This window comes from Barbus barbus (assembly GCF_936440315.1).
Source record: "Barbus barbus genome assembly, chromosome: 41".
Lineage (NCBI taxonomy): Eukaryota > Metazoa > Chordata > Actinopteri > Cypriniformes > Cyprinidae > Barbus > Barbus barbus.
In genome coordinates, this window is record NC_136719.1 from 15,156,755 (window position 1) to 15,183,077 (window position 26,323).

At 35.9% G+C, this 26,323-nt stretch overlaps 1 protein-coding gene across 1 annotated transcript in view; it reads right to left on the minus strand.

The window, feature by feature from the left end:
- Window positions 1–26,323, minus strand: part of LOC306860308 (low-density lipoprotein receptor-related protein 1-like) — a 139,975-nt gene that overhangs the window by 35,435 nt on the left and 78,217 nt on the right. Inside the window, exons 7-40 of the mRNA XM_079401941.1 lie at window positions 25,971–26,133; window positions 24,983–25,205; window positions 23,291–23,480; window positions 22,982–23,125; window positions 22,631–22,867; window positions 22,349–22,529; window positions 21,426–21,648; window positions 19,747–19,936; window positions 19,385–19,513; window positions 19,119–19,259; window positions 18,414–18,539; window positions 18,192–18,308; window positions 18,019–18,099; window positions 17,762–17,929; window positions 14,899–15,081; window positions 14,310–14,507; window positions 12,124–12,369; window positions 11,630–11,827; window positions 9,375–9,579; window positions 9,119–9,283; window positions 8,779–9,023; window positions 7,924–8,055; window positions 6,484–6,711; window positions 5,381–5,555; window positions 4,407–4,501; window positions 4,162–4,311; window positions 3,747–3,890; window positions 3,021–3,146; window positions 2,799–2,930; window positions 2,569–2,703; window positions 2,357–2,486; window positions 2,122–2,248; window positions 1,406–1,557; window positions 156–280 (exon numbers count right to left, since the gene is read on the minus strand). Coding sequence (XP_079258067.1) covers window positions 156–280; window positions 1,406–1,557; window positions 2,122–2,248; window positions 2,357–2,486; window positions 2,569–2,703; window positions 2,799–2,930; window positions 3,021–3,146; window positions 3,747–3,890; window positions 4,162–4,311; window positions 4,407–4,501; window positions 5,381–5,555; window positions 6,484–6,711; window positions 7,924–8,055; window positions 8,779–9,023; window positions 9,119–9,283; window positions 9,375–9,579; window positions 11,630–11,827; window positions 12,124–12,369; window positions 14,310–14,507; window positions 14,899–15,081; window positions 17,762–17,929; window positions 18,019–18,099; window positions 18,192–18,308; window positions 18,414–18,539; window positions 19,119–19,259; window positions 19,385–19,513; window positions 19,747–19,936; window positions 21,426–21,648; window positions 22,349–22,529; window positions 22,631–22,867; window positions 22,982–23,125; window positions 23,291–23,480; window positions 24,983–25,205; window positions 25,971–26,133 — 5,604 coding nt within the window. The remainder of the gene's footprint in view (window positions 1–155; window positions 281–1,405; window positions 1,558–2,121; window positions 2,249–2,356; window positions 2,487–2,568; window positions 2,704–2,798; window positions 2,931–3,020; window positions 3,147–3,746; window positions 3,891–4,161; window positions 4,312–4,406; window positions 4,502–5,380; window positions 5,556–6,483; window positions 6,712–7,923; window positions 8,056–8,778; window positions 9,024–9,118; window positions 9,284–9,374; window positions 9,580–11,629; window positions 11,828–12,123; window positions 12,370–14,309; window positions 14,508–14,898; window positions 15,082–17,761; window positions 17,930–18,018; window positions 18,100–18,191; window positions 18,309–18,413; window positions 18,540–19,118; window positions 19,260–19,384; window positions 19,514–19,746; window positions 19,937–21,425; window positions 21,649–22,348; window positions 22,530–22,630; window positions 22,868–22,981; window positions 23,126–23,290; window positions 23,481–24,982; window positions 25,206–25,970; window positions 26,134–26,323) is intronic.

The window sequence follows — 26,323 nt, forward strand, 5'->3', positions numbered from 1 at the left end:
TTAAAATGAACAGTTGCTATTATTAAAATCCAACTTTTTATATTCTAGGGTCTCTTGGTTGGCTAAAACCCTGGTTAGAAGGGTCCTTTTGATTGGAAACCCCTGCTCTATAGTAAAAAAAAGTTATTTGGAGTGCTTTTCAGGAGGAAACACACCTTGCTGTCTGGCACGATTGAAGACTTTAATGTCTTTGAGCTGTACACCAATGCCTGTTCTCAGATACACCAAGTCTGTGGCGTTGTCCTTGTTTCCTCTCTTGATGGAGCCATTGGCATGTGTCCTATTGGAAACAGAAGAAGATAAAAAGCTCATCACCTGTAAAATCCACTGCAATAGCAAGTTATAAATCCTTTGAGAACATAGATTTATATTAGGGATGCACGATATTATCGGACAGATATCGGAATCGGCCGATAATGGCTTTAAAGGTAAATATCAACATCGGCCTGATATGAAAAATTATGCCGATATGTCTTGCCGATAAGAGGAATGGGTTAAATGTGCTCAGGGTGTGCTAGTGATTAGGTCACATCAGCAGTGTGGCTCATTCTTGAAGCAAAGTTTTGTCTGAATGAAGATTAGATTCACTGTTTTGGATCGCTGCATTTAATCTGTGAAAGCATGTACAGAATGACGCGTTCGGTGTGTGATATATAGTGATCGCACGTGCAGCAGCAGCAGCAGCGGCAGCCTCGCCCGGGTCCTAACGCACGTTTGGTAAGGAGTTTTAAGCTGTAGGGGGCGTTGTTGGTCTACTTCTAATTAAATTATAAGTAAAATAGTCTACATAAAAAACATTTAGACTGTTTCTGATTAAATAAAGCAGTAATTGATGTCATAAAATAATGAGTATGTTTTGATTTAATGGTCAGAAGCTATAGCTTACATGAAAAAAAAAAAATCACTAACAAGACACTTATATATACTGCTTTATGCATTAATGTGTAATGCGTTTCATTTTTTAAACAAATCATGAACTCTTTTTACAGCTCTTTTGTTTTAGACCATCTACAAATGTTAAATCTTAAAATAAAACGTTAGGGTTAACACTGCATCTTTCTGGGGAAAAACATGCAGCTATTGATATAGTTTATTTATAGTTATTTTCAAAGCTTCAATGTAATGTTAAAAAAACTTCATTATTTTTTATTTAATTCTAATAAATAAATTCTTGTTAAAAACTAACCAAAATTTTAAATATTTTGCTAATAATTTCTGCACAGGAGAGACTTGGTGTTGTTTCCAAACAAAAGGAAATATATCGGTATCGGACAAAATGAGCTGGAAAATATCGGCATATCGGATATCGGCAAAATCCAATATCGTGCATCCCTAATTTATATGAATGAAAGGGACCAGTTAAAAAAGGGTAATAAGCAATAGTAAAGGAATAATGTGTTGGCACCTGTCACTCCAGTAGATGTAGTCCTCAAATACAGAAACAGCAAACATGTCCATATTGTTATTAGACAGCACCAGCTCACGGTTTTCTCCAGTCTCCAGATTTATGCGCTCAATTTTGTCTGTACGTGCATCACACCAATACAGCAGGCCCTCCTACACATTGTACAACATTAGTTATATAACACTTACCATACTGTTGTGATTTCACTGATAGAATACATTTTTATTTGATTAGTTTTTGTAATTAAAATAAAAATTAAATAAAATAAACACCATTTTATTTTTTTTAATTGTTCAAAAAATAAATTTAAAAAAATAACATTGTGAAATATTATTAAAGTTTAAAATAACTGTTTAAGTTTATATATTTTCAAATGTAATTTATTCCCATGATGGCAAAGCTGAATTTTCAGCAGCCATTAATTCAGTCTTCTGTGTCACATGATCAGTCAGAAATTGTTCTAATATGTTGATTTGATGCTCAAGAATCTGATCTTACTATCAATGTTGAAACAGCTGCTTAATATTTTTGTGCAAAACATGATGATATTTTTTTATAGATTCTTTGATGAACAGAAAGTAACAAAAACAGCATTAAAAAAAATCTTAATAACTAATCATCTTCTAAAAGTTGATTAGCAATTAAATCTAGTACCAGAACCAAAAATAAACTTGTTCTGCAAAAGTACAAGTGGCACAGTGTGTTTATGTACAAACCTGGTAATCAATGGAGATGCCATTGGGCCAGCTGATGCTGACATTGACAAGAACTAATCTCTCAGAACCATCCAGACGAGATCTTTCAATACGCGGATACTGACCCCACTCCGTCCAGAACAGATACCTGTACACACAAATACTTGAGTCTAAGATCATAAGATCATACACAGTTTTCTCATGTTCATATGCACACATTCCCATCTTCACTTAAAATACAGACACATTCCCTCACCCTTTCTCTGGATGTACAGCAATGGCACGAGGTTTGTCCAGACCCTGAGAGATGACCACATAGCGGAAGGAGCCATTGAGTCTGGCCACCTCAATCACATCAAAGCCTTGATCAGTCCAATAGATGTTGCCTATTTATACAAAACAACACAATGTGTTAGATGCGCCTAATATATAATGCGCTTTTAATTGTGCGTTTGCACATTTGCACACCTGCAATCCAGTCCACGGTGATGCCTTCCACACGTCCAATGCCATTGGTCACTATGTCCTCCCTCCAGGTCTGGTCTCTCTTGGCTCGGCTAATAGTGCTAAGGCCCATGTCAACCCAGTAGATGGTATCATTCTCTACAGGGCAAAAGAAGCACAAAACATCTCAATTAGTTGCATTCAGAGCAATTTTCAGACTGAATATTTGTACACAAAGATATTTGCATACTCACCAGCATGGAAGTCAATGCCCACAGCAAGAGAGGTGCCTGACACAGGTACCAGGGCATCAGATTTATCTGACGGGTCCAGAGGAATGCCACGGATGCCCTCGTGCACAGAGTAGAGCAAAAACGAGCCCATGCCTTTATACAGAAGTGCCATACACACAATGTTACAATGTGGTCACATGAAAGCAAATGTTGTACATTAGTGATGCTTGTATGAGATCTTGCCTTCACAGGACTGTTGGCCACTCTTCAGACTATATCCAGCCGTACACATGCAGACTCTTGTAGTTGGTGAAGTTGGCAAGCAAAGCTGAGAGCAATCGCCATTGTTCTTACTGCAGAGGTTGGTACCTATAGTAGATATCAAACACATCCAACTTGTATCATCTTTGATTAATAGTTTGCATTATTTTTTAATTATTAATAGTTGTGTTCATTTTAAGCATTAATCGAAATAAGACCCATTATAATATTAATATGTAATCTGTCTTGTCATCTGACAACCCTTTGATTATGTGAACTATTTTCAGATTTAATTGAAATTAAATAATAATAATAATAATAATAATAATAATTGTTGTTTTTCATTATATTTGTAAATTAGAATTAATCATTTGCTTAATTAAATATAAAAAAAAAAAATTTTTCCTTTTAAACTTGTAATTTATAAAGAAGAATGTCTCATTTTTACCTCCAAATGAATTTAAAGGGACAAAATCAAAGTTAATAATAAATATTATGATAATAATCATTTAAAACATTTTAATACATTTAATTTAAAAATTATATTAATGAAATTAATAGTTTTATTTAAAAAGAATAACAAATTTTCCTTTTAAAAATTAGTAAGTTTATAAATATAATTATATAATTTCTCCTTTTCACTTGCATATTCATTTATGGGGACAAAGTCACATGCATTTTAGGGTTACAATAAATAAGAAAACACACCTAGTTGATGCACAGTCTCATTGTAGATCTTCATATGCATCATAAGTGAGGTGTTATTTCGGAGAACCTTCCAGTTGCCTCCATCACTCTTGTCACATGTACCGATCTGATCTGTGCCCTGATCAGCCCACCACAACTTATCTCCTACACATACAACTTAAGAGGTCAGTCACTTGTCCCAAATAGGTTAACAATGCAGAGAACTCTATGAATATTGTTCACAAAAATCACAATTATGTTTTTTCGGAAAGCACTGTGATCTAGTTATGTGGATGAATTTTTAAGAGCTGTAGACGCCATTCATACTTAAACACTTCACAAGTCAAATTAAGTTATAAAAACTTCAGTTCAGTGAGTTACATCACAAAGTGTTAGTTTTTGTTGCATTGGAAACAGGTTGATGGTGCTGTCTCACCCATGATGGCGAGGGCTGTAGCTTTGGTGAGTTTTCCTTTAACACCCTCAATGGTCTCCAGTCCGGAACCATCCAGCTTACAGCGGTTAATGGTGCTGTTCCCTGAGCTGATCCAGTACAATTGCTCCATGTAAAAGTCTATGGACAGACCTGCCATGGGAAGAAGTCAACATGTAAAACATCATCTCCAGAAGGTCTTCTTTTAGCTTTAGGCAAACAAAAGTTACACAAGACAGGTCTCTCACCCACTGGGCCTTTCTGATTGGTGAACAGTAATGTGTGGTTGGTGCCGTCCATGTTGGCCATACTGATGTTGTCACCATCAAGCCAGTAGAGCTTTCTGTAAACAATGCGCAAAAATGAAAACAACAGTAGCTAAGTGCTGACATAAAGTAGATATCTGTGGCAATGTTTTAGCATTATTTATGCTAAAATTAATATTTTGAATTAGCTTTTGCTTTTATAATTTCAGTTCTCAGTAAACTTATCACTTCAACTAAAACATCTATTTCAGTTAGTTGCCAAGGCAATGTTTTTCATTTATAAGTTTTATATCTAATATTTATATTTTATTCCTGCTTTATTTCAATTAACAAAAATTATTTTATTAGTTTCAGTTACCAATATTTGTTTATTTGCAAAGAGCACCACGTTTGTTGAGGTTTAAGATTCTGGACATAAAAAGGCATTGTAATGCTTTATTTTGGTTTGGTTTAAAAATAAAAGCCAGGAAAGTGTCTTCATATCTCAGTCAAACGAATGCCTCAAAACACAGTGAGAGAACAAATAAACACCAATTTATCAAAAACACTGTAGAGGGGAAAACACACCGAACAAATGAAAAACCAGCTGAATGACTTATATTGTCTACATGCACAAGCTTGCTGTTTTTATTAGAAACTGGCGTGTCTAGAAACTAGCACACTGGCACTAAAAACATCTGGTTCACATTGGCCACAGAGCAACACACTGAGAAGTTCAAAATGAGGGCAGCCATATTGTCCAATCTGTAGCTCACACTAATGAGCAACGTCTACATTTCTCATCTACACCCTTTAAAATCTCTGCCAGAAACATACTGGCACGGCATCTGCTCTTCTCCAAATGTGGCCTACTAAACAAGCTGAGAGCGAAAGAGGCTAAAGAGACTAAAATGACAGAGAGGCACTAATGCTAAGCCTGAACTAGCAATTATGCATGTGTGAGTACTTGTACTAACCCCAGGATAGGATGTAGCACCAAGCAGTGAGGCTTGTCCAGTCCATGTATTACAGCATTCTTGAAGGACCCGTCCAGGCGCGCAACATTGATCTGCTTCTTATTCGTATCATAGCTGGTCCAGAACAGGTTTCTGGAGATCCAGTCTACAGCTAGACCCTGAGCATTAGGGAGGTCTAGCAAAGGAAAAAAAAGAAAGACATTTTTATCATGATTAGAATTGTAAACTGATCACACAGGCTGAAACACAGAACAACATAGCAAAAATAAATCTGTATTTGTCTTGCATTCTTTCCTACAAAAAGAATTACTGTCTGAAAAGTCCATTTATTTGATAAGAAAATGTGCCATTTATTTTAAAGAAAGATATTTCACAAGTCTGAGGTCGGCAAAATGTTTTTAAAAGATGTTTCTTTCACCCACCCAGACGTGTGCATTTATTTGATCAAAAACACAGTAGAAAAGTAATATTTTATTATGATTTAAAACAACTGTTTTCTATTTGAACATATTTTAAAGTGTCATTTATTTCTGGGATTATGAATTTATAGCAGCCATTTACTCCACTTCCCATTTTTCAGGATTCTTTGATAAATAGAAAGTTAAAAAGAACAGCATGTACTTGAAACTGAAATTTTGGGTAAAGTTATACATTTAATTTATATATATATATACATATATATTACAAACCCCAAACTTTTGTATAGTAGTATAGTAAATACAGTAGTTTATAATAATTCTATTATATTTTTTATTGGGTTTTAAAAGATAAAATAGATACGCTGTCTAAAATGAAGCCAAAAAGTATTTTTAACATTTCTGATTATCAAACATAATGGACCATGACCATAGTTAACTGGGAACTGACTTAATACATCCACTACAAATGACCAGAAGATCAAATAGCTAAAAGCAATTGGGAAAATAGTGAGAAAAAAAGAAGAAAAGTTACTTCACTTTTATAGCATCATTCATTTGAAGATGTTTTTCAGTTTAATATGTTGCTATATAAAGCAATGAAGGTAATTTTTTAAGTGTTCATATGCATTTTGGGCCAGTATAGACTTAGAATAATAGATGTTTAAGCTCAAACTATCATCTCACCAGCTGATACCACCGTCTCCACACCAGTCCCATTGATGAAGGCTCTTTTGATGGTCTGAGTGCGAACATCAGACCAGTAGATGCGGTGCTCCAGAGCATCATAATCCACCACTGTGACATTGTCGATGTCGGGCACAGTGAAAGAGATGATATAGTTGTAATAGGGATTATCAATGTCCACCCCTCTGATTTCAATCTGACGAGCGTACAGCAGGAACTGACGGTACTCTGGACAAAAGAGAAACAGACAATTCAATAGATATACAGTATTATAAAAGTGCATGTAAAACAAAGCATATATATATTTGTATGCACAAAATCATCTTGTACAAAATATAATATAAGCTACTGTTAAATTGTAGTCATGTATTTTTCTATGTAAATACATGTATTAGTGTTAGAGCAAAGAAGGAACAGTAGTAGCGAAGTCTACAGTCTCCAAATCGATTAGCCTGAACGGAAGAGTGGCTCCTACTCCTGCGTTTGCCACTATCTGATGTCAGTGTGAATTCATCACCGAACCTACTACCTCTACTCCAATCACTCTGCTCTCCATACAGCCATAATGGAGGCTGTGCTGCTGAATACTAAACACTGATCCGGCATCTTGGCAGCAGGGTGCACTGTTGTTTCTTGACAGTTAAACGAGATTTACAGCCCACACAAGACTACTAACATTCAGCCTGGCCTGAAAAATCTAACATTGAGCATCTATAGCGCCAACGCAAAAGGAATCTAAAGCCTCATGCTGTGGCGCAATTCATATACTATCTGTCCTGAAGTGTGCAAGATAAGAATTGCTGCATTTAAAATAATAGTAAACTGAAAAATTGTCAGCCACAGTATGATTTTTTTTCTGTGGATTTCCTAATTGTGCATGTATGCATTAGAAGCCAATTCTTGCTAATACTCTTCAAATGAAGAAAAATGCTTGAATTTATTCCATAAAACTGAAGCTGCCACAATTGGAACAAATTGGAACTCCAGCTTTAGAATGTACTACTGCTGCAGTATATTTGTATACAGAATACTAGGATTATCAAATACATTCACTAAAATATGCAATATAAAAGAGATTACTGCATGGATTACTGTATCCCAAAATGCAATGCACTTTTTCAGTATGATGGATTAAAATGGAAATACTATCAGCAGCAATAGCAGCAAACTGCCATCGTTAATAAATTTGATAAAAAAAAAAAAAAAAACATACTGAGGTCATGTGACAATATATTGTGGAATAATGCATATTGTTTCTTAGTACAATTTATATTGTTCCTGTTGCTCAAACAGTAGAATATGTCGTTTGCAATGCCAAGGTCATGGGAAATGTAATATATTGTGCAGTATTCAGTAATTAGTAAAACAGCATTCCATTCAGAACTTGCAAACAATTAAAGCATTTGATTGGATCTTAGGGCTGATGAAGGAGGAGCCTACCGTAGCAGGTGTGCTTGTCTGCTTTGAGTTTCATGAGGTGTGGACAGGCACAAGAAAAGGTTTGGTTGTAGTTGATGAGGCACAGGTGAGAGCATGGCCCTTTCCCATCATTCGCTGCACACGGGTTGGGAGCTGCAAAGAGGAAGAAAATGTTCAGTGTTATTTTCATATTTTTTATATAAAGCTTTTATTTTTATATATATTTATATTTTGTTTTCTTTTTTTAAATCCAGTTTTAGTACTTTTGACACTTAAACTTGCCAAGGCAAAATTTCTGATATGTGACCCTGGACCACAAAACCAGTCATAAGTAGCACGGGTATATTTTTAGCATTAGCCAACAATACACTGTATGGGTCCAAATTATCGATTTTTCTATCGATATTTTGTAAATTTCCTACCGCAAATAAATATCGAAACTTAATTTCTGATTAGTAATATGCATTGCTAAGAACTTTGTTTGGACAACTTTAAAGGCAATAGATTTTTTGCACCCTCAGATTCCAGATTTTCAAATAGTTGTCTCTCGGCAAAATATTGTCCGATCCTAACAAATCCCATCAATGGAAAGCTTGTTCATTCAGCATTCAGATGATGTATAAATCTCAATTTCAAAACATTCACCCTTATCACTGGTTTTGTGGACCAGGGTCACATACTGTATTAGCTTAAATTAAAGTTTTTCATCAAGTATTTATATTTTAGTTCAGCTTTATTTTAGTTAAAGAAAATAGTTTTTAATTGGTTTGGTTTACAAAAACAACACGGGTATTCACAGCTTACAAATGCAACACGAAACAAACAAGTTTCCTGGAAGTTTTTTGACATATTAGTTCAGGTCATGCTGGTTCTCACCCTGAGGTTGTCTAGAAGGATGAAACACTTGAAGATCAAACGGCTGAGTGTTTGTTCTCTGGACCACCGTCACATTGTGTCCTGTCCATTTATTGGCTTTGGCCAAAGTGTTGGTCCGCCAGTCCGTCCAGTAGACCTCTCCTCCATACATGGTGACGGCAAAGGGATGTGATAAGTGTTCATGACCCCGGAGCACCTCGATTAGGCCAGAACCGTCGTATGCAGCAGAGTAGATGGCATCCGATCTAAAGAAATATTTTTATTTTTAGAAGATCAAGGTGATTAACTGTGGATATTTTTGCATTTTACTTCACTTTTAGTGCCAATAGTGCGTGCATACCTGGCATCAATCCACAGGATACGGCGCTCTAGGTAGTCCACAGTGAGACCATTGGGCCAGCCACCATTCCCAGTCTCTTTGTGGATGGTGCGACGGCCCTCCCCACTCATAGACGCAGCCTCTATCCTAGGGGAGCTGGCGTCCCAGTCTGTCCAGAACAGAATACTGGGGGAAAAAAGAAACATTTCTTGTAACAACCTAATTCTGTCAAGATAACTGAAAAATAACAGAGCTGTCAAAGTATATCAAGTTTTACCCATCTCTTGGGTCAAGTGCAATGGCACGCGGATGTTCCACTTCTCCGGCTAGTAGTGTTGTACGCATGGTACCATCCAGCTTGGCCACTTCGATCTGATCCAGGTTACTTTCCACCCAGTAGATGTTTCCTGCGATCCAGTCCACAGCCAGACCCTCTGGAGTGGCCAAACCATACTGAATCACCACCTCAAAACTGGTGAGCGCTGAAACACCAAGACGAGGAGAATTAATAGGAATCTAAATTAAACCTAGAAATAAAAGGTTTAGGATGTTGAAAAATGCACCAAGAAAATTGAACCAAATAAATAATGGATATAATTATAATAATTCTGGCCAAAGATAAGTCATATATACACACCGGTATATCAAATTTTGTATTACTATTATTTATTTTTGCCGTTTTATGACTTTATTTCCATAGAATAGTAGTTAGACAGTCGGTAAATATTTTAACAACATTTGATAACAGCTATACTATTTTGCCTAATTATATTACAATGTAAAACACACACCCAAACAAACAAACAAACAAACATATATATATATATATATATAAAATTTTAAACCCTACAAATAAATTTAGTCATCACAACATTAAAATTTTAGTATCAAACACTGGCATTCATTTTGAGATTTGCAAAAGATTATATTTAACAGTGTCACTAAATTGTGCATTTTGTAATTAATTATTAAATTGTTAGTGTTTTTAAAGATTAACATTAAGTGTCTCTTTGATGAGTCAAAGGTAATTTCAAAATCAAAAGGTATTAAAAATAAACAAAAATAAGAACGTACAATTACATCATGAATATCAACCAAAACAAATAATAATTAATGCAGTGGCATTTTTACCAGTGGTCTCAGACTGTATATATTGGCTAAGAAATCGTTTGATTGCTTCCAGCCTGAAAGCCATTGAAGTCAATGCTGCAATAAATATTCCCCCACTCTGAGCCACAGCCATGTGGAAGAGAAAAAAACGATTTCCAATCAAGGCAAGCTGCTCTCTGATCTGTGAGACAGACTCTCATACAGAGCAGTAATTAAAGGTCCAGAATGGCTCTCTGTTGGGCTGGAGACAGTGCAGCCTCTCCGATGGGGGTTGAGAAACAACACTTTGTTACTTTGTTTCAGTGTTGGCAGCAATATCAGTCATATTTTTACTCTGTCAAAGACGACAGCAGGGTTTCAAAACTTGGACAGCGTATCATATTCTCTGGAAAGAGCTGTTCAGAGAGGGAGGGAGGTGTATGCATATGTTTCAAAGCAACAAAGGCTTCCAACACTTTACTTTTACTCTGGCTGTAGTCACGCAAACTAGGAATGAGTCAAACGGGTAAAAGACAGAGGCATCCAAATTTGTGTGCTACAATCACACACAGACTCACTTAGATGCACGCTGTGGTTTTGTGAACCGAAAATAGTTGTAATAATTACGGACAAACTTGGTATGCTGAAAAGAACAGAACAACGTGGGAAAACATAGTTAGACAACAAAGTCAACTCAAAACTTTACACAAGTCTTTAAAGTCTTTATTATAAATTTAAATACATTTTTCAGGATACTTTGATGAATAGAAAGATCCAAAGCTCAGCATTTATCTGAAATAAAAAGCTTTTGTAACATTATACACTACACCATTCAAAAGCTTGGAGTCACTATAATTACACAAATTAATACTTTTATTTAGCAAGGATGCTTTAAATTGATCAAAAGTGATGATGAAGGCATGTATGATGTTACAAAAGATTTATATTTCAGATAAATGCTGTTCTTATAAACTTACTATTCATCAAGGAAACCTGAAAAAATTATACTCAGCTGTTTTCAACATAATAATCATAATAAATATTTTTTGAGCAGCAAATCAGAATATTAGAATGATTTCTGAAGGATCATGTGACTGAAGTAATGATGCTAAAAATTCAGCTTTGAAAATCACAGGAATAAATTACATTATCATTCAGAGTCATTCAGTTATTTTAAATAGTAAAAATATTTTGAAAAAACAAATTGTACCGTTTTTGCTGTACTTTGGATCAAATAAATGCAGGTTTGGTGAGCAGAAGATAATTCTTTAAAAAAAAAACATTAAAAATCTTACTGTTCAAAAACTTTTGACTGGTAGTGTATATAAAATCAACTAGATGCAAATGTAAGATTCATTTAACCAGGACTAAATAGTGAATTTTTAACAACTAATTATTTGACTTAGGAACAACCACTCTCATAGGACTAAGACATTCATTTACCTCCATTTTCGGACAGCTTTCCCCGGTAGATCTTGTCTTCAACCACATCGGTCCAGTAGAGGGCACTCTGGTTGAGGTGGAAATCCAGGGCAATGGTGTTACGCAAGCCAGGCACCAGCACGCTGAACTCGCCCTTGTACAAGTCAATCCGACGGATCTCATGCCGGTTGGAGAAAATGATGAAGGGCTTGAATGGATCTAAAGAACATGGACAAGGCACATAAGGCCAGCACACTGGTAATCCTTGATTTTGGTTTTACTCCATAAAGTCCAGGAAGTCACCAGACAATCTAATATAATATAATATACCATAACATAAAATAATATAATTTAAAATTCCAGCAAAAACAACAATATTGTGACATTGTTACCTAGATATAAAAGTAAAAATATTTTATATACAGTGTACTGTACATCTCATCAAGAAGTCTAGTAAAACTGAAATATTCTAGGTATCTTTATTCGTCCTGTCCTCCACCCCGTCTTTCCCTCACCAGTGCTCTTGCAGCTCTCGCCGTCTGGCCCGAGCGCCCAGCCTTCATAGCAGGCGCACTTAACAGTGGCCTTCTCCTGCATGCAGCGCTGGCTGCACTTGAGATGCTTGGCGCAGAAGCTCTGAATCTGGCAGGTCTTGTTGTCGGTACCCAGCTCCATGCCAACTGGGCAGGAGCACAGGACGCCCTCACCAGGAGCGATGGTACAGTTGTGGCTGCATCCTCCATTATCCATCGTGCAAAGATCTAGAATGAAAACAGGAAAAAAAAAAGGGATTGAAAGGGTGATTATGAGTAAGTTGCTGCAAGTCTGTCAAAAAAAATAAAAAAATAAATAAGAGTTGGAGAGAATGTGCTTATTTCATTTGAATTCAATCCTGAAATTTCTTTGTGTCATGCTAATGGGAAACACAAGTTGAGTTGGCATGCTCTGTGCAAACTGAAAGATTTAAAGGAATAGTTCATGCAATAATTACATTTTTGTCATTATTCATTCACTCTCAAGGCATTCATCCATGAAGCACACAAGATCTACTGGCTGTCGAGCTCCACAAAAAGACCAAAATAAATAAAATCATACAGAAAAAGTAGCCCACATGACTTGTGGGTTATATTCTGAAGCATTCTGGAGCTATATGATATAGAATATAGCAAACAAGTCACATGGACTACTTTTATTGTGCTTTTTTTTTTTTAGTTTGACAGATCATGGTCATGGGCTTATTTACTATAGATCATTACATGAAAACAATTCACACTATCATTAAAGGTGCCATAGAATGCATTGATCCAATATTTTAAATTGTTCTCTGATATCTACACAGAAGATATGTGGCTTAGGTAAGGGCAAACATTCTCCAGAAACGGTTTTACATGTGTATTTACAACCCTAGAATATAATTTATTACTTCAGTCTTCAATTTCACTTAATTCTTTCAATAGTCATTCTAATATGCCGGTTTGCTGGTAAATAAACTTTTCTTATAATTACGAATGCTGACTGCTTTTGTGTAAAATGAGACTTTTTTCAGAATTCTTTGATGAATATAAATTTCTAATTATAATTATATATAATTATAACGTAATTAATGTCTTTACAGTCACTTTTAATTAATTTAATGCATCCTTGCTGAATTAAAAAAAACAAAAACAAATACTGACCCAAAACTTTTGAAAGGTAGCCTATGTGATTCTTTAAATATTCCTTTTGTGTGATGCACAGAAAAAAATTAAACATGTCTAAAATGACATGAGGTTAGGGCTGGGCGATAATTCAATAACTATAATTATAGCAATATAATTTTGATAAAAAACACAAATGGCTCTGTGATAGTTTAAAGTCAAACAGGAGAAACACTGTGTGCAACGAGACAGTCAGAAGGCTTTTCAATCTACACATCGTCATTATTTACCATGGATTTACTGTAACATTAGTAAAACTCACTGCACCATGGTATTGTGGCAGAAATGTGGGATATTCACACAGAATTTTATTACAGGAGTAAAGGTATATAATTATAGTAAGTATGTGTGGTTGCTATAGCATGTGTGCATTTATACTGAATGTTTTTAGACTACTGTTTTTCATACAAATAGGCAACCTAAAAGCCATATAGTTATATTTTTACCATTGTATTGAGGTGCTATATGTGTGGTTTTAACTGTGCTTATCATGATTTAAATGTATGCTACTATGGGAGACCAATGCTTAATAAAAAAAAAAAAATAAAAAAAAATAAATTTAACCATATAAAACTGAGGTTGCTACAATTTTTACATATGTTACTGATTTTGATAATGAACAAATTTACCTCTGCATCCTAACTCAAGCTACTATTAAATGTGCATTTCTAAGAGACACAAACATGATATTATTATTATATCATCAGGCAACCCAAGCCTGTTTCTTGGAATTAGAAAATTTTTCCATTTAGATATTTATTTTAAGGAAAATCAATGGTCTGGTTTCTACAACTTGCACTTTGGAGCAAAAATCTGGCTTTAAACTTGAAATAAATAAAGATTTGAGATTTATCGTGATCATTATCGTTATCGACTGATATGAAAAAAATTGTGATAATTTTTTGGGCCATATCGCCCAGCCCTACATGAGGTTGAATAAAACATGACAATATTAATTATCCGTTTAACTTAAGTGTATTTGTGTTTAAGTGCGTGAGCATTACTGCAAAGCTTCTCGTCCGAGCCATCGGGGCAGTCGTCCTTGCCGTCGCACAGTTTCTCAGGAGGTAGGCAGATGGAGTCATTGCTGGCACAAACATGGTGGGAGAGCTTGCACTCAAGAGCCTCGCAGTTTTCTTCATCCGAATTGTCCTCGCAATCGATGTCCCTGTCACACACCCAGGCCTTACTGATACAGCGAGCTAAAATATACACAAAGAAACAAAAAAATTAGACCCAAAATTCAAAATTCACTTGCAAAAATGCGTCAATTTATAATTTTTAGTTGAATAAAAAAGGTGTTTATACCAGAAGAGGAAAAACAATCTCATTTAATTGGACAAAAATGGTATATGCAAGATGTGTCATCAATATTTTGATCCGTGTTCAAGCAGACTATACATTTTAAATGCATAAGCTGCTATTTTTTAGGATTACACAACACGCTGTTAAAGCTAATACACACAGACTAAAATGGACAAATTTTTGATTTTGCATCTTTACGAGTTGATATTTTGATTTATCTTGACATTTACTTATGATTGTTGCCGAAACATGAGTGAGAACATTTAAGACTGCCAAACGTGAACTAACCCGAGTCCTTGCAGGCGAACTTGACGGCAGGGTCGCACATGTGTGTGACGCCCTCACAGTTCTTCTCGTCGCTGAGGTCCATGCAGTCCGTGTCTCCATCACAGCGCCATCGCATAGGAATACACAAACCATCCATTCGGCACTGGAACTCATCCGTGTGGCAACCGCCAGGAGGCCGCGTGGCTGCAGACAAAGGCAAAAATGGGACACGCAATTACAATGCAGCCGTGTGAACACTCGTACAAAGGTACAGACACATATATTATTGTTTGATGGTAATGAGAGCTTGGCTTCCTGACGTCAAAAATCAGTTCCCAGGGATGGAGATTGTAACAAGTTTGAGGCACAACCACAATGAACTGATCCAAAGAAAACTTTCTCAGGAACAGCGGTCCAGGGCTGGCACTGTGACGGCCATCATTAGGCATCAGACATAAAGGCTTTCCTTCATGGCAAAGGTTAGTGTCTGGCAAAGTCTGGAGAGGGGGAAGCGGAAAACCAGAGCTCATCCGTAAACAGAGTGAAGTATGTCCTAGAACAGGGATCTGCTGGGGTGAACTGACCCAAATGACATCATACTGCTCGAGCTGCATGCATTTAGTCTCTCTCTCTCTCTCTCTCTCGCTCACATGTTGAAAGTAGTTGATATCAATACTGAAATCTGACTGGAATATTACAATTCTCTGTCAATTTTCCATATTTTAGCAAAAATGTATATTGTAAACACTCATCTATTTAAAAATAAATTGACAAATTAAAATAAAAAAATCTAATGTAGCCTTCAAATATTTTTAAACATTAAATTTCTGACATTAATTAATTTTCCTTTAATTTGACAAAAAAAAGTACAGAAAACAGTTACATACTACTAATAATCATTTTATGTAGTAAAGGCAGAAAATAATAAATAAATCCCGATATTTATGGAAATAATTTAGCAAAAATTAATATGCTACTTTTATACACTCCTCTATTTAAAAAAATGTTGATATAAATACTGACAAATGTAAAAAAAGCAATGGCATGTAGCCTTTAAAATTTTCAAAGTTATATATACACACACACACACACACACTACATAAAATATACTTAAACAGTTAGATAGTGCCAGTACTAAACAATTAACATAGTAGAGGCAGAAAATTAATAAATATTATTTTTGTAAATGCTGTAGCAAAATTAATAAACTTCTCAAAACACATTTTTTAAATGTTACTATAAATATTGACAAATTTAGATCAATTGGCATGTTGCCTTTCAATATTTCTAAATTAAACCTCTGAAATTAAATGATTTTTCAAATTTAAAAATGAGGCAGACAAAAGTACTCAAATATACTCAAACAGTTAAAGTGCAATTATGTAATGAATGCAGAAAATAAATAAATTCTAATAGCAAATTAATATGATATTCGACAGTCCTCTATTTTTTTAAATGTTAATATAAATATTAACTTTTATTACGTTTTTTATTAACAGCTTTTCAATTTTGCAGAAGAACTGTATCATTATATTCTTTACTTTTAAATTGACTTGGTACCAAAGTACCATTACCTTTTAACATTACTACTCCATACTCAATGACTTTATGAAACATCTCTCCTTAACAACTCATGCTAGCATGACCTCATTCAGATCTTTACACAGGCACAAACACACTGCCAGGCTCCCATAACGCCCAGCACTCTCATTAGGCCTCTGGCTTGGTTCTGCTGCATTGATTCTGCGAGTCTATTAAGCACCAGCATGCTGTAGGGATTAGAGAAGGACAGAGCCCAGACCCTGAGAACAGAACCTAACCCTCCATTCCTGTTCCAAGCAGGGCCCGGCCAACCATTGACCAATTAATAGATATGAAGCCACATGAATGGGACTTGTGGAGAGGGACAGAGGAGGAAAGAGATATGAACAAAAATGCTCATGTGGATCCACCAGCAGCTCATGCGTCAAGCATCCCGGCACATCTGTGCTTGCATAATCCCTCTAGACAGCAGCTCTCAGAGCAGTCATTAACACTGCTCTCCACAGGGACTCTCACTCCCTGCACTCCTCGCAGACATTCGTCAAGATTTTGTGGTTTACGTGTTTCACCACAGACCACAAAAAAAAAAAAAAAAAAGTGTGATTTGCTCCAATTAATGAAGAGCTCGGTTGCATTAATCATTGTGGTTTAGCTCAAAATCTAGAGACACTTCAGAAGGCCCACACAACTAAAATAGCTTCAGAGAATACACTGACAGTTTACTCTATACAAATAGGGTGAAAAAGAAGCCGACACTATTAAAAATATCATTTTTTCTTTAAGGATAAATATCTTGATAAAATATTAATCATCAACCTCAGGACGTCAAACTAAATTTATAAAGTTGTTTTCTATAGGGTTCACCAGTTATCACAATTTGGGACATCAAACTATTTTAATACCACAATTTTGTTATTTTCTAACAATTAAAATGTTAAAAAGTACATCTATTTAAACAATTTATAAAATTTTTAATAAATAAATAAAATAAATATCAAAATAAACAAACAAACAAACTAAACAAATTAATGACAAAAAAAATAAAACAGACAATAGTTATTTTCTAACAAACGTTATATTCATTTTTAGTAAACAAATCAGTTTTTTTTTATTTGTTTTCATATTTATTAATTTTGTTACTGTTAATTTAACTATTAATTTACACAATTTATATCATTTAAAAAACTTTAAAATAAAAATAACAAAATTAATAAATACAAAATAAATAACAAAATAAAACAAATAGCTGACTGAAGTCATTTTTCCCAAAAACTGAATTAAACTATATATTTGGAGTAAGACCTCTTTTTGTTAATCAAGTAATGATATTTTTCAAACTCACCTTGATTGGTACAGTTGGCATGAGTTTCATCGCTGTAATCTCCACAGTCGTTGTCTCCATCACAGGTCCAGTACTCTGGAATACAGCGGCCGCTGTTGCATTTAAACTGCACACTGGAGCACGAGTGACTGCAGCCGGCTTCATCACTATTATCCCCGCAGTCGTTATCTGAGGACACACACACATGATGGCAGTTACTGGACATTATAAGTCAGCGTATAACAAACACACGTTTGTAGACAGCATTAGAAACTCACCATTATCACAACGCCAGTTGACATTTATACAGCGTCCATTGGCACAAGTGAACTGAGTGAGTGGGAAACAGGTGGGATATGCTGGAGAGAGAGTTAAGAGAGAGGAGGAGATAAAGCAAAAGATTCACAGCACGGCATGATGACAAAAGGAAAAGAGGCTCAAATTTAGATACCACATGATGGTGGTTCATCTGAGCGATCGCCACAATCATCATCCAGGTCACAAGTCCAGGAGACAGGAATACAACGGCCACTGGCACATGGATACTGATTAGAAGGACACGTGCGTGCTGGGAGAGAAAAGAAAACCTGGTCAGTCAATTCACAAAGCACATAAAAGTATTTGGACATACATTGGAAAAAAATGCTTAAAAATCCTATTAAGTTCACAATACCCAAGCAGGTGCTGTTAGATTCGTCTTCATCATTCCCACAGTCATTGTCTCCATCACAAAGCCAGCGCAGTGGGATACAACGGTTATTCTGGCACTTAAAGCGGTCCGCGGGACAGGTGTGCTGGTCTGAAACACGACAAATAGGAGCATTTAAATGTGCACTCAGTGATGTTTTGTTTCTTTTGATGGCTGATATAACAGTGTGACTTATACTGACACCTAGTGGTATGGATATAGTAATCACACAGTTGCTAAATCATAATATATATATAGTTCAAAAGTTCAAAAACTCGTTTTTAAAGGCATTCATACTTTTTAGTCAGCAATAACAAATTAAACTGACCAGAAATGAGAGTAAAGACATTTATATTACATTAGATTTCTATTTTGAATAATTGCAATTCTTTTGAACTTGTCAAAAAATATATATTATGGTTCCCAAAAAAATATTAAGCATCACAACTGTTTTCAAAATTGATAATAATAAGAAATGTTTTGAGCACCAAATCAGCATATTAGAACATTTCAAAATATATTAAAATAGAAAAAAGTTCTTTAAAATTGTAATAATATTTCACAATAATAAGTTTTTTTTTTTTACTGTATATTTAATCAAATAAATGCAGCCTTGGTGAACATAAGAAACTTTTGAATGTTGGTGGTGTTATTTGCATATCTGAAAGTATGAGACAAAAGGGCACTAACGGCACAACTCGGGGGCCTCATCGCTGTTGTCCAGACAGTCATTGTCCCCGTCACACTTCCAGCGGTCTTGAATACAGCGATTATTCTTACAGGCAAATTCTCCAGGCTGGCACTGAGGAGGAGGCAAGTAGGAAGGGTTTGCTGGCAAGAAAAAAAAAAAAGCAATATTTTCAAACTTAAAATCCAAAACAGGCCATTTTACAGTCCTCTGAGGTTATTGACAAAACCATTTACACTTCAGGCCATTTAAAGCACAGATTACCCACCTTTACAGGTCTTGTTGTCAGTATCTAGTATCTGGTCATCGGCACAGGCGCAGGAGCGTCCAGTGGGCGTCAGCAGACACAGACTGCTGCAGCCACCATTATTGGCACGGCACACGTTGGAGCCTGTGACTGAACACAACAAAAACATCCTTAGCAGATCCCAATAAAACACACAATAAAACCACTGAAACTCTGATCTCATTAGTTTGTTACCGCTAACACTGTATAAATAATGCGGCTGTTGAGACATGTTAACATACAAAACAACACAATTAAGTCTTTGTTTGATCTGTCAGCTCATGCTTTACATATGACTCATAAATGACTAATTTCCAAAAAGAAATGCTCAGGGTGTTCGGTACTTTGCTGTTGTTGTGCATCATAGGTGCGAATCTCATAGATTGGTGGTCGTTCGCTGCGTAGCAACGTGGCCTTCTTGGTGTTCTGGTCCAGTTTGTAGATTCCTCCACTGCGGTACTCATTCCAGAACAGTAAGTTCTTATAATGGCAGAGGCCAAAGGGATGGTTCAGCTCCTGTCCCTCATATACCGTCTGGATGAACAGAAAAGTGTTTTTTAATACAAATTCAAGTTGGAATGTCGTTATTATGATGTCAGTTGCATCCAATCACTTTTGTCAGAGCAATATCGTAATCTACCTTTTATATATAAAAATAAAACTTTTAAAAGGGGTCATAGAATGCGATTAAGTTTTCCTTTCTGTTCGGAGTGTTACAAGCTGATTGTGCATAGATAAGATCCCTGAAGTTGCAAAGACTAAAGTCTCAAAACCAAAGAGATATTCTTTATAAAGTTAAGACTTGTCCACGCCCCCTAAAACGGCTCAAACACCCTCACACGTCTACGTCACAATGTGGGGAGATTTGCAAAACACCGCCCAAATGACTTTTATTCTCGCTGTAGTATTGTTGTTGCCGCCGGCGACATGTCCTGGAGACGCTGTGTTTCGTTGTGAAAGTGAAACTACTTTGTTTGGGCTTCCAAAAGAGGACACAACTAGAAATCAGTGGTTAAGTTGTATTTACAACACAGCTCCAGAAAAGTTCAACCCAAATATTTGAGTGTGTGCAGCGTAAAATATACGGAGGACTATTTCCTGAACCTGGCAGGAGAGTAGCTTTTCTAATTTCTAATTTCCATTTTCTAATTTCTTTTATTTTAATTATCTGCAAAAATAATTGTCATAGGATGTTTTGCTTTATGTTATTTTCATAAATTATTTAATTTATGAAGGTGTCGAGAACTGAATCATTATATTCTACTGTAATTTTACAATACTCTCATATTTTGTACATGCATATATACAGTATTTATTTAAATTATAATTCCCACATTCATGTGTGCTCAACAATCTTTCCAACATGAAAGCACCAATATTTTCATGTTATAGTAGAACTATTAAATAGCTGATATTAAAATTATACATGTAGATAAGCTAAACAAAAACTAATGAGAGAAAATTAATAATGCATGAATTACATTTTCATGTTTAGTTAGTTAGCTAACTGTCAGCCACTCTCTGAAGTGAAGTATTTTAACTCGAGAATCCACATTTTTACTTGATGTGGCACAACACAGTAAAACATGTTACATGTTCATCTAAACTAAAAAGCATGATTTCAAACAATGTGAAAATTAGCAAATGCCACAGAGATAAAATGGCAGTTTTAACTACCAATGAATGAGCGCAAACATAAAATAACGTCAAAATTTATAAAGAAAAGGTTATAATTACTGTATGCAATGCCTGCACAGTTGGTGAAAATAAAAACATTAAATACAATTAGAAAACAGTTTCATTATATGTTGTCTATAATAATTGTATATTGAATCAACAACATTTTTAATTAATAGATAATAACAAGTGAGATTTTAATGAGATTTTGACCAGTAAACTAGGAAATGTCCCTGGTTTACATTTACGAAATTTGGTCATCATATTATATTGACATATTAAGTATCTCTAGCTAAGAGGCAAACTTGAACTTCCTTGTTTGCCTTAAACGCTTGTGTTTCCTCACCCTGCGTTCTGTGGTGTTGAGAAGCACCATCTCAATGCGGTCGTAGTACGCATCCACCCAGTATAAGATGCCCTGCTGGATGTCCAGGCTGAGGCCATTGGGCCAGAGCACAGTTTTAGAAGTAAGCAGGATACCAGCATTTGAACCGTCCATCCAGGCCTTCTTTATACTGCCGCGATTGGTCTCTTTAGGCTCCTCCTCCCAGTCACTCCAGTACATCATTCTACAAACAGCAAGTTATGGATTTATACATTCATTCAAAACTGTAGATTCAAGTAAACAACTCTAGTGCAACTCTAACCGATTTATCTGTATATGCATGGTCACTAAAAGCTATTCTGAATTATCAGTGTATTGAGACTTAATATACGTGACCCTGGACCACAAAACCAGTCATAAGTGTCAATTTTTCAAAATTGAGATTTATACATAATCTGAAAGCTAAATAAATAAGCTTTCCATTGATGTGTGGTTTATTAGTATAGGACAATATTTGGCTAAGATACAACTATTTGAAAATCTGGAATGCGAGGGTGCCAAAAAAAAAAAATCTAAATACTGAGAAAATCTCCTTTAAATTTGTCTAAATGATGTTCTTATCCAAGCATATTACTGGTCAAAATTAAGTTTTGATATATTTACAGTAGGAAATTCACTAAATATCTTCATGGAACATGATCTTTACTTAATATCCTAATGATGTTTGGCATAAAAGAAAAATTTATAATTTTGACCCATACAATGTATTTTTGACTATTGCTACAAATATACCCCAGCGATTTAAGACTGCTTTTGTGGTCCAGGGTCTCACATAAAATCACTAACGTTTCATAACATTATAGTCGATAGTTTGCCAGTGTATGTTTTTTTTTTTTTTGACAGCTTCTTAAAATTTTTAAATCAAGACAAAATAATTGATTTACCCATGAGAAGGGTCTACTACTATGGCTCTAGGATGGGACATCTTGCCCTCAATAAGGGTTTTGCGGGTCTGAGAGGCTTTCTCCAGTTTGGCCACACTGATGGTCTTTTTGGGTCCATCATCAGTCCAATACAGGTTTTGCCCCATCCAGTCCACAGCGATACCTTCTACAGTGTGAATACCTGTGGAATATATAGACAAAATGAATGGGATGGAGAAGAGAGATTTATCCACCTTCAATGTCACGCCAACAAAAAACATCCCAGCATCATTCTGCACTCACCATCCTTCACTATGATGTCTCGCTCAGTGCCATCAATTTTCTGGCGGCCGATGATGTAGCTGGTGGCATCAGCGAAATAGATGAATTCGCTCTCAGTGTGGAAGTCCAGGGCTCTTGGGTTATTCAGGTTCTCGATGGGGATGATGTGCTCGTCATACACCTTTGCATGCATGTCCATACCACGGATGACACCAGGCCGGCCTTTCCCGTACACCAGGAAGAGTTCATGCTCTGGTTCTGAGGAGAAAAAAACGTGATATATTATATGCAAGAAAGCCCTATAATGGGGAATGCTGTTGTGTAACACTGTTTGAAACTGGTTTGAGCAGGCTGGATAGAGATTTTACTCACTCTTGCAGGACTTTCCGTCACTGCCCAGGCTAAAACCAGAACGGCAGCGGCAGGTTCGGCTCTTGTGGCTGTTACCCAGCAGGCAGATATCGGAGCAGCCGCCTGGCTTCCCAAACTGATCCGGAGCACATGCGTGACTGCGGACTGTAAGGACAAACACAAAAGCCTAATTTTAACATAAGGGACCAGTGGGGAAACCACAATGAATAGTACTGAGTCATGCTGCCTTACAATTAAAATGCTTGAGCACTTGCTGAACTTTACATTTAGAACCATTTTGAAACTTAAAACCAAATCTCACAGTCGCACCTGCAGGTTGACGTCTCTGGTGGTAAACGTGAAGGGCGCCGCCCTTATCCACGCGTGTCACCACCTGGAAGTCAGAGCTGTTGAATCTGTTGACTCTGATCACACTGGTTTTGGGCTGCATGTTGGCGTTGTCAGAGTTGGTGGCATACAGATAGTTTTCAAACACTGTTAGACCATAGAGATGTTCAATCTGCCAAAACAAAGAATAAGCATAAAAACAGAGCCACTGTGAATAAAGTGTGTAACAGAGTTTACACCGCCATCTGATACATGGTGTTAAATGATAGATCAATATATTGGCCAGAAAGATCACCTATACAAGTGGTGTTTTGACTCAAAGGCCTCACCTTGTCCACAACAAGGATCCATGTTTTATTCAAATTTCAATTACTTATTTCCTCAATTTACATGACTTTTACAGTTGTAAAAATCACACTAATGAGGCTTCCTCTTTTATCCCAGTTTACAAAGACTGTGAGTTTCCTGTGTCTACAAAAATATAAAAAAACAGCTGTTGAGGTGGTGAATTAAAATAAGAAAAAGGTATAAAAGAATGATATAAATCCCAGTTTTTAATGATTGCTTCAGATAAAAACTTTAAAATGTATTCAGAGTTGAAAAAAAAAGAAAAAAAAAGGGTCTTTGTGGAGTAATAATTTCCTAAGAGAACTTTTTCACTTCATTTTTGGGTGAACTATCCCTTTAATTTGTGCTGGTTTAATTACTCACCCTCATCACGTTCCATACCCATAAGACCTCCGTCCATCTTTAGAACATAAGCTCTCTGACCCTCCCATAGACAGCAATGTAATTAACACGATCAAGGTCCAGAAACATAGCAAGGACTTCGGTATTATAATCCATGTCGCACCTTGATGGTGGTAATTACATTGTTGTCTATGGGAGGGTCAGAGAGCTCTCAGAATTCATCTAAAATATCTTAATTTGTGTTCCGAAGATGAACGGTCTTACGGGTTTGGAATGACATGAGTGAGAGTAATTAATGACCGAATTTAGATTTTTGGGTGAACTAACCCTTTAATAAAATATGTTTAAGAGAGACTGGACTCTGGCATGATCCCAGGAATAATTGAAAATATAGATGTGACTTTTAAGGTCCCCTTGGAAGTTTGCTGGTTGAGAACCAATGAAAAATAAAATTCTGTAAATAGATAAATAACAAACAGGAAAAAAAAATATTAAAAATCAATTATTTAAAATGCTACAAGTGAATTTAGGCATCACAAAAATTGAGGTAGTCTGAGATCATTTTGATTTGTTATTACATAAAAATAATTTCTTAATTATACAGATGTTTCCAGTAGGACTATGTTAACATCTACAGTGCAAGTTTGAACAATCCAGTATTTATTTTTGCAATACGCTGAATGCAAACTAAAGGACTGAATGTTTTAAGAAAACCTCCCCCAAAAAAAAAGTAAAAAGTAAAAAGAGCATCACTGTGGACTTGCACAATGCTCAGTTTGCACTGCTGCAGCAGGTTTTGGATGAGCTCATGCTGATCTTTCAGTCCTGCTGATCATGTGATATTCTCAGTTCCAGAAATTCACGAGTGATGACGTCAATGCAAGTGACATCCTGAGATCGAGTTCATGACTCCAAACAAACAAATCTCTGACAGCATGTACATGTTTGGCATCCACAAATGCACATGTGACACTTCACACGTACCAGCAATCCCTGAATGATGGTGTGCCGGTTCTTGCCTTCGTAGTCCACCACCTCAATGTAATCCAGGTAAGCGTCAGCCCAGTACACCAGCTTGCTGACCAGGTCCAGAGTAATGCCATGTGGGAAGACGATTTTACTGTCTACCAGTTTGGTGCGGTTCTGGCCGTCCATATCACAGCGCTCTACCTTCGGGATTTGGCCGTAGTCTGTGAAGAACACTTTCCTTGAAAAGAAGAAAGAAGAACTTTACGATATACAACACTTAACTGCAAAAGTAATTATGCATAAATTGTATTTTCGTTTTTAGGACAATTTATTTTAGTATTTTGTTCTGTGTGAAAATTTTCATTTCTCAATTTTTACTATTATAATGCATCTGGATTTATTTGATTGTTTTTGCAGTTTTATAACAGTATTATAGATTCATTTAGATTTATCCTGTCCAGACTCAGTTATTTATTTAATAATATTTAACCCTTAAAATCATAAATAACAACAAATAATTATAATTATAAATAAATATACCAAATACTGCCCAGACTTATAATTACTTTACAGTTAAATAATATTTAATTTTTAATGCTTTCTTTGCAGTAATATGATTGAGATTTTTCTCCACATCATATTATTAAAGGTTTAGGGCATAAATGTGCTTAATTAGTTATGATAATAATGTTACCAATTTTTATATATATACAGATTTTAGTATGAGATGAACAAGCTATGGGAGATGAATCCAAATTAATTTTATTATCTCAATTACAGTAAGTTGAAGTGAATATGCTATCATTACGGAAAAAAAAGGAATCATGAACACTTGTAGGAAGTGATACTGTGGTACGATGCAAAAACATGACATGACTTTGAAATCAGTTACAAAAAGGCATGGTTGAGATACATCTGCAGAGAACTAAAAGTGGCATGAGGGACATTGTTGGATATTGTTTGTCCAGACAAGAATTAAGGAATAATGGTCTTGGGGTCTCACCCCATGGCTGGGTCCAGTGCGATTCCTTTAGGGTTATAGAGCTCCAGGTCCAGCAGGATGACACAGGTTAAGCCATCTTTACTGCACACAAAAATGCGGTCGTCCACATCATCCACAAAGTAGAAGTTTCCTGTCAGCCAGTCAATAGCCATCTGCTCCACATCTGAGTTTGTGAGAGAGAAGCGAGACAGGAAGAGAGTGAGGAGGAATACATGGGGGAAAAGAGATGTTTTCAGTGTTTATTTTATTTTTAGTCAGTCATAACTGCAGCTTCTGTCTGCTGCAACGCAAAACTTGGGAGGACTGGAAAAGAGGAAGCTATGCAAGTTTATAAGAGCTACAATGTGATTGTA